Source organism: Pituophis catenifer, unplaced genomic scaffold (genome assembly GCF_029215685.1).
Source record: "Pituophis catenifer annectens isolate HBS135680 unplaced genomic scaffold, rPitCat1.0.hap2 SCAF_17, whole genome shotgun sequence".
Classification (NCBI taxonomy): domain Eukaryota; kingdom Metazoa; phylum Chordata; class Lepidosauria; order Squamata; family Colubridae; genus Pituophis; species Pituophis catenifer.
In genome coordinates this window covers 12,247,976-12,256,826 of record NW_027256897.1, presented here as the reverse complement: position 1 = coordinate 12,256,826, position 8,851 = coordinate 12,247,976, and the positions used below count along the sequence as shown (strand labels likewise).

The following is an 8,851-nucleotide window of genomic DNA, read 5'->3' as shown; positions in this document are numbered from 1 at the left end:
GGCAACGAGAGAAGCTGCTTCGATCTGTGACAAATGATGCAGGTTTGGCGCAGGGGATGCTGTGAGGGTCTCTTTCGGGTCCGCACGAGGGGGGGGCTTGGGCCTGGGCCTCCCCTGCGGGGAAGGGGACGCAGCCGTGACCCTCTTCTCTTTCTCCCCTGCAGGAGGACAGAGGATGGAGGCGGATGCAGGAAAGAGGCGCCGCCCAAGAGGAGGAGGAGGAGAGCGGGCCCCACAGAGCAGCCCTGCCCGGTCCTGGCTTGGCTTCTCCTGGAGACCGCAGGGAAAGGCCGGCGCCTCTGGGGCTGCAGGAGGGAGGAGCCCAGGGGGAGCCCGGTAAAGGCGGCTGCCTGGAGGGCGATGCAGGGAGAAGGAAACGGGCGGAGACCCCGAGACGGGCCTGGAGGGCGGAGGCTCCTTCGGAAGACCCCCAAAGCCCCGAAGGATCCAGGAGGAAGCAAAGGAACATCAATGCCCGGAATGTCAAAAATCCTTCAAAAGAAAGGACCATCTTCAAAGGCATCTTAGCATCCGCTCAGGAGAAAAACCTCACAAGTGCCTGGCAAGAAAGGTAATAAAATCCAATTAAAAGTTTCACTTTTAATAAATTTAATACATTTTTTCTTTTAATAAATTCCTTTAGTCTTCCAGGGCCATGCCCAGGGTCCCAGACCTGTGTGTGGCTGCTGTCGGTCATTCTGATGGCAACTAGCAGAGCAGGCTGTCCTGGGAGGGGCGGGAGGCCTTGTATGAGTCTGGATGTCCATCTGTCAGTGGTTCAGGAGTGTTGGATTCTCAACTGGGCAGCTGTGGACGAGATCCCTGCCTGATCCCTGTCCAAGGGCTGCAGTTGAGGGCTGCTCCGATTGTTAGACTTTGAAGTTAAAGAATGGACTTCTGAGGCCTGCTCTCAAAAGAATATAGATATGCCCATACATACGCTACGTACACATTAATCACAGCCTATTTAGATTACATAACAAGAGACTTGGGAGTTCACAAGGTGGATACTTCTTCATATGGAAGAAAACTGAGTGAACCTAATGTGCTGCTTCGGATACCGCAGAGCCTCTTCCCAGCAGTTGTGGAGAGGATGTGTTGTGTCCCAGACAATCCTGCAGAACCTGGTCAGGCATCGTTTCTAGCTGATTAGAAACCAGTTGAGTTTCTGGGATGGAAAGTTCTTCAGTGGGATGAGACATTTTATTGTGAATTTGAGAATTCCCATATTTATATCTTCTTTTTTTATTGAAAAAGTTTTTCAAATACAAATTTTTCCCCCTTTTTTTCCCCCCCTCCTCCCTAACCCCCCTCACCCCCCCTTCCCCTTTGACTTCTTCATAATAAAACCCAAATTCATAACAGATTATATCATGCTTTACTATCCACTTACTCCATCTCCATATACTGACCCTTTCTTTCTAATAAAATTATCATACCCCCCTTATACTATACTATGCATTTCAAAGTGAGATTCTATTATAACAATGTCTAACAACTCCTGATTTAACATAATAATATTATTATATCTCCCAATTTAACAATTTCTGCTCGTGATCTACCCTTTTACTACCCCCCATATGATATAACATTTCAAAGCATACTTCCACTCTAAGGCTATTCAATAAATCCTAATTTAACACTTGTTCAGTTCAACTACCCATTTCCTTCCCCCCCTTCATTACATATATTCACATCTAAACATAATATCCCTTTTCTTTAAACTAAACAATCCATAACCTAACCTATCTCCACCCACTTTCCTACAAAATTACCATAATTATTCTTAATATCTTTATTCTTCTGCCCACTCCCCTAGAAAAATATTCCCTTATGTAAATAAAATCCTAAAAGAAAAAAAACTTTAAACTTGTAATCTATATAGCATCTTCTGTAATATCTTTCAACTGGATGATAAACTCCATCACCCGTGTTAGGGTAACATCGCATCCTTGTTCCAGCAGTATTTTCAGTATCTTCAATTACCATCTGCCCCCATCAGTAACAAGTATCTTCATATTGGAAGAAAGAAAAAAAAAAAACCCCGACAACCACCCGAGTGACTTTATAATTATATTCCATATAATGTTTATGGAGGTGTCTTTTATCCAGATTATTAGTTCCAACCATCATAATAGGGTAACAACCAGATCTTCTGCGTGCCACGATCCAGTAGATCTCTTGCCATATAACTCAGCATACAAGTAATATATTTATCCGGAAATCCAAAAAAAAACAAACAAGATATTTCGAACCATTCAATTTAAGGCCTTTTTCACATCCCAAAATAATTCAGCACTGCAGAGATCTGCCCTATCCTCAGGATAAAATAAACCAATACTTTGCCAATTATCATTTCATATGTTCAGTCCTCTCATAAGTAACTGGCATTGCACTGTTGTTTAGTTTAAAAGTTTTTATATTTGTGAGACCTACTTCTTCTTTTCTTGACTTTTTGTGGGTTGGATCTCCATCCTAAATTCCTTTCTGTAGGTTGTGTATCAACTATTTGGTTTTGCTGATGTGTAACTTGATCCTGTTGGGTTTGCTTTTGTGGCTGAGATCTTTCTGGTTCTGTAAATTGTATATCAACTGAATAACTTCCATGCTGGTTTGTGGCCTGACAAATCATTGCATTAAGGTCCGGAACCGCCTCTCTTATATTAAAAAATCCAGCTGAGACCTCTGAAAGAGAATCCAAGAGCGGCTCATCTGTGGAGACCTCTTTAACTTGTTGTTTCTTCATTGTCTCCATCTCCTGCTTTTCTTGAATTTCTGTCTCTTGTTGATTTTGCTTTTTAAGTACCTTATAATAAAATTCTTACGCTTTTTCAACAGTATTTAACTGATATCTTACTCCTTGATATCTCAGTATTATACCCACTGGGACATCCCACCTGAATAAAATATTTTGTCTTCTTAACTCAGACACCAAGAGTCCAAATTTCTTTCTATCTCTTACCATTTTAGGCGGCAATTCCTTATATATCCAAATTTTTCTCCCATTCAGTTGTAAAGTAGAATTAAAAGATTTTTGTACAATATCATCTCTTTATCTGTAAAATAAATCACCACATCTCTAGGCAGTTGCCTTTGCTTTGCAATCCAGGAATTCACTCTATAAGCCTTATTAATTTTACTAAATACCTCCTCAGGATGAACCTTTAAGATCCCAGCCAAAACTTGAGCAGATGTTTTTCTTAAATCATCACTGTTATTTTCCTGCAAGCCTCTGATTCTGATCGCAAATTCTGTAATCCTGTATTGCAGCATTACAACCTCTCTTTCAATTCCTTGCTTTATATCTTCTGCATTATAAGTCTCGTGACCAGCTTCCTCTTTAGACTTTAGTTCTGAGCTATTATCTCGAATATTTATTAAGTCCTTTTCAATTCTTAATATTTTATTGTCCAAATTATCAATTTTCTCCATTTTAGACTCTAGCAATTTAATATTTGTATCCAACTTTATAACAATTTCTGAAAAACCATTAGTCACTGTTACAATCTTTTGTTGCAAGTTGTCATACTTTTGTTGTATCATTTCTTTAATTTCCTGCCTTAAATTTTCAAATTTCTGGTTCACAGTCTCATAATATTTTGCCATCTCCTCCTGAATAAATTCTTTTAAATTAGAACCATTCTGCAGAGTCTGTAGGCTCAGAGCTTGTTCAAACAGTTGTGAGTGGGGGCGCACCCCCCGCCCTTCTTGTCTATCAGATTTAATTAGTAACGCCATCCTTCCAACAAACTCTTCTTTTTTACCCCCCAAACAAGATCAAGTACCAATCTCCAAGAAGAGAGGAACTTAAAATAACTATTTTTCTTTCAAATTGTAGCCAGCACTATATATTCCGCTACTTTGTATCTGTTATGGAAGGACTCTTACTTTCAGCTTTCTTCTACTTCCCAAGCCTCAGCGGCCATTTTAAAGCTTTTTTTTTTTCTTCTCTTTCACTTTAAAATGCTTGTAAGTTCATTAGGGATACTTGCGATTTAGGGTCCCAAGTCCAAGTCTCATCTTTTTTAAATAAGTCCATCTGTTAGATTCGTTAGTTAATCCGGTTCCAGCGCCTAGCTCTGCAAAAAAAAAGCAGAGTGCACCCGATGCCCGGAGCAGCGGCGAGGGACAATAGGGAGCTCGAACCTGCTCGTCCCCAAGAGTTAAAAAAAGACTCTGGGGACTTCGCAGATGGCTCTACCCACCCCCGCCCGCTCAGACTCACATTTCCATCAGGAAATGGAGTTTTTCGAGCCGCCATATTTATATCTTCTGAGTTTGCAAAACTTTATTGAACTATATTGAGGATAACATCAGGGTAAAAATCAAGAATGGCATTTTCTTTGAAAAGCCAAACCGTGTCTAGGAGGACAGTTTGGGGATTGAGTTGAAATGCGAGTTGGAAACAGTGTGGACACTTGAACAATTTTTCTACCAAATTGGGCTAGTTTTGCAGATTTGTTGCAGGAAAAAGTTTGACCTCTGGGGGTTCCAATTTGGGGGCTATTTTGGATTGTTTTTAGTCCTTGACCTACAACTATTTGCTTAGTGACTTAGTGGAGTTATAGCAGCACTGAAAAAAGTGGCCTTGACCAGTTTTCACACTTACGACTGTTCCAGCATCCATGTGGTCAAAATCCAGGCGTTTAGCCACTGGCATGTATTTATGACGGCTGTGCTGTGCCAGGGTCACGTCATCAGTATTGGTATCTTTCACATCTGGTGTCCCACAAAGTCATTGGAGGATTCACATAACAACTTCACAACTCACTTCACAACTGTAGCATATGAGCTGCCAAGTATGGCAAAAAATGGGGTGCAGCAACTGTCAAGAACAGAAATTTTTGTCTCAATTCTGATTGGAGATCTAGTTAGTACTACCTGTACAGTTTGGGGGCAATATATCCAACCGTCATGAACGATAACCGCAAAATACATCCCAGAGACAGTAAGAGGGTTAAGTCAGCCAGTCCCTCCCCCCCAGCTGCCTTGCCAGACCCTCCACAGACCCCCACACACATACACACATACACACACACACATGCATTCATCTTCTCCTTTCTCATCCCTCCTCCTTTCTGAAGGGCCCCTTTGGAAAACTGCAGCGGAGGGGGAAATCCCCTCCAATACTGACCCCTGCATATTTGGATTTTTCAACTTTTTTTCAGCCCTTGGAAATCTGATGCTCCTGTTGACACACATATATATTTTCCTCTTCCACCCCCTCCCCCTTTGGAGGGGGCTCCTGCTGCTGCTGCTGCCCAGGCCAGTGTGCCCTGCGATGTAGCCCTCCACCCACGGACTGGCACCTTTTAAATGACTAACTTAAAATGACATATTAGCCCTTTTAACATGACAGTCTATACTTCTTTTTTAAGGTTAAGAATGCTTGTTTTTCCCTTCTTGACGAAGGCTCTTTATTTGGTATGTGAGAACTTGCTTTTTCAGCAACTACACAACAGAGTATTCCGAGTGTCTCTAAATACATCTGCAACTTTCAGGAAAGACACAAACCCAGCTGGGAAAGACTGACACAAAAATTGGTCACGTGTGGAATTTTATCCAGAATCAATGTTTCCTGTTTGCGCTTCACAAGCACTCAATGTATTTTATGGTTTCATCATTTCTTTACTGACTTCTATGAGGAAATTCACTAGCAGGAACCATTGGCAGGAGGTTCTCATCCTTAGCTCCTCTTTAACTGGAGATGGTTTCCTTGTCTGCATGAATTCCTAGTTCTTCTACCTAGGAACAAGAATTGTCCTGGATGAAACGGAGGCCAAATGTGTTGCTAGTTTGGTTATTCTGGTCAGGCCCAATATAAGAGACTGTAGACTTTCTTGTATCAATAATATTTATTTCTCATCTTCCTCAGGAACACTTTTGAAGAGCTGCAGTCTGAGAGGAGTAAAGGCTTATATACAGAGGAGGCGGGGCGAATGGTAAGTAGTAACCAATGGCAAGGGACACAATGACATCACATAATGACATATATACAAGCACACATATTTACAGAGAGCAAGTTAGGTATTTTCAATTGTAACAAAATGCTTCTTAAAAACACATTTGCGAGTTGTAGGATCTTATTTATTAGAATCCTGCATTTATTTTTACAAATCAGGGGGATATTTTCCTCTGTTTCTAACAAAATAGGAGCATATTTGTAGCTCAGGGTTGAAATGCGGGGTCTTTTTAGCTCCCTGAGGCCCCCACACCCTTCCAGCAACTATGATGTTAGCTAGGAAGTAATGAGACGTGCAACGTGCCCTCCTCCTCTCTTCCCCCAACAACAACCCTGTGAGGTGGGCTGCACCGAAAGAGGGACTTGAACTCCGTGTCTCTTGCTTTCTACCCTGGTGCCTTAATCAATGGACCAAACTGGGTTCCCTTTATAGTCTGCTATAAGGTCGCAGCCCCAGAAGAGACCCTGATCTCCGCCTGCCTCAATACAGAGCTGTGGGGGGAGGGGAGACTGGATCCCAAATTTCAAGGGAAGCGGCTTGAATCGGCGAAAGAGGAGGATGAAGTTTGGCGCAGGGAATGTTTGGAGTTGCAGTCTGTGGGGTCTTTTTCGGGTCCGCAAGAGGCGGGGTCTTGGGCCTGGGGCTGCCCTGAGGGGAAGGGGACGCAACCATGACCCTCTTCTCTTTCTCCCCTGCAGGAGGACGGAGGATGGCGGCGAATGCAGGAAAGAGACGCCGGCCAAGAGGAGGAGGAGGAGAGCGGGCCCCGCGGAGCAGCCCTGCCCATTCCTGGTGCGGCTTCCCCAGGAGACAGCGGGGAAAGGCCAGGGGGCTCCGGGACCGCAGGAGGGATGAGCCCAGAGGTAGCCCAGGAAAGGCGGCTGCCTGGAGAGCGATGCGGGGAGGAGGTAACGGGCAGAGACCATCGAGACGGGCCTGGAGGGCGGAGGCTCCTTCGGAAGACCCCCAAAGGCCCGAAGGATCCAGGAGGAAGCAAAGGAACATCAGTGCCCAGAATGCGAAAAATCCTTCAAAAGAAACAAACATCTTGAAACTCATTTAAGGATCCACACAGGAGAAAAACCTCATAAATGTCTGGAGTGTGGAAAGAGCTTCAGTCAGAGGGGAAATCTTTATAGACATCAAAGGATCCACACAGGAGAGAAACCACATAAATGCCTGGAGTGTGGAAAGAGCTATACTGAGCGTAGTAGCTTCAATCGACACCAAAGAATTCACGTGGGAGAAAAATGAAAAACACACCTGAGTGTGAGAAGATCTTCAGTCATGGTGTATCTCGGGAATTGAATTGAATTGTATATTTAATTTGGCCAAATGTGAATAGAAACCCTAGGAATTCACCTAGTGCATATTCAATATCATTATGATAATTCCAATAAGAGGAATTATTTGTCTTTACTCCAAATGTGTAAAGAAGACAATAAGGGTAAATAATAACTGCCAAATAAGGGACTTTCTCAGGCTAATAATAAAGGACTTTTTCAATTGTACATGCTAGATTTTTCAACTGGTCTAAATTGTACCTTTTCACAAGAGACATGCCATTTCCCATGTGAATGTTCTTTTAATGCAAGGCTCATTTCAGTGGTTATGCTTAATATTATGGGATGTTACTGTCCATATCTCTGATATAACTGTAATTGAGCAGGATGATTTCTTCCAAGGTGGATTTCATTTAAATCACGTTGATTTAAATCATTATATAAATCATTATTAAAAAGATTTAAATCAACTTTTTAAATCATAATTTTTAAAAAGCAACTGTCTTGTCTGTCCCGCAGCAGCTCCTCCTCTGAGCCACTGTTGACTCGCCGACAGTCCCATTCATTTTAATAGGGCGGCTGGTGATGCATCAGTGACACAACCAGGTGAGGGACGTGGCTGGCAGCAGGTGAGTGGATGCCCTCTCACAGGCCCTGCCATGATGGATCTGAAATGACAGGTGCTCTTTAATCGTATATTTATAAGCTGCTTAGAAGGTTTCACTTCCATTTTTACTGCTTGCCCTTCCCCCTCACACTTAGAGGCTGATGGTACAGATGCATTTCTCTTCCAACAATCATACAGTTTGTAGTCTACATACAGTATATTTGAAGGAAAAGGAATATTCCTGCCCTTTGCTTTATGAGTTATCTCATGGTTACTGTGAAACTGTGTGAAGGTATCAATGCAGTGCATGTTATTTCAGCTTGCGGTGCTTGGATTCATTGAATGAATTTTCCAAAAATGTAAATATTGCAGAATATACAGCTTCATGCTACATAACTAAGCTCTATTTCAACCTGAATAAACTAAATTATTAATGTATCTTAAATGGAAAATTATCTTTATGATTCTTGATGAACATATCTTTTCTTTTATGTACACTGAGAGCATATGCACCAAGACAAATTTCTTGTGTGTCCCATCACACTTGGCCAATAAAAAGCTCCTATTCTATTCTATGCTGTGCTGTGCTGTGCTGTGCTGTGCTGTGCTGTGCTGTGCTGTGCTGTGCTGTGCTATGCTATGCTATGCTATTTGAATAGCATAGCATAGCATAGCATAGCATAGCATAGCATAGCATAGCATAGCATAGCATAGAATAGAAATCCCAATGGGATTTTTATCCCAAAAGTATTTTATTAAAATAAATTTGATAAAAAATAACAAAAAAATCCCATTTAAATCAAAATTATGATTTTTTTAATTTATTTTTTAAATCAATTTTTATCCACCCTTATTTCTTCCATGCAATCAACTCTTATTTTGTACTTTTTCTATTGTATGGAGTATAAAAAGAAACCCGATTCTGTGTCCTGGATTCCCTCTTTTCATTAAGGGAAATGTCTTTGCTACAATATTCTAATAAAATGCCTTTAAATATT

The 8,851-nt window shown here is 41.8% G+C and overlaps 1 protein-coding gene across 1 annotated transcript; it reads left to right on the top strand.

The window, feature by feature from the left end:
• Window positions 1-8,851, top strand: LOC139325590 (uncharacterized). Its single transcript, XM_070955524.1, has 4 exons — window positions 1-42; window positions 165-571; window positions 5,876-5,942; window positions 6,662-8,851. The coding sequence occupies exons 1-4, from the start codon at window positions 34-36 to the stop codon at window positions 7,013-7,015; spliced, it is 837 nt and encodes a 278-aa protein (XP_070811625.1). The 5' UTR covers window positions 1-33; the 3' UTR covers window positions 7,016-8,851.

Coding starts and splice junctions, on each gene's coding strand:
- LOC139325590 (XM_070955524.1), top strand. Junction 572..5,875: donor ACAAGTGCCTGGCAAGAAAG/GTAATAAAATCC, acceptor CATCTTCCTCAG/GAACACTTTTGAAGAGCTGC. Junction 5,943..6,661: donor CAGAGGAGGCGGGGCGAATG/GTAAGTAGTAAC, acceptor TCTCCCCTGCAG/GAGGACGGAGGATGGCGGCG.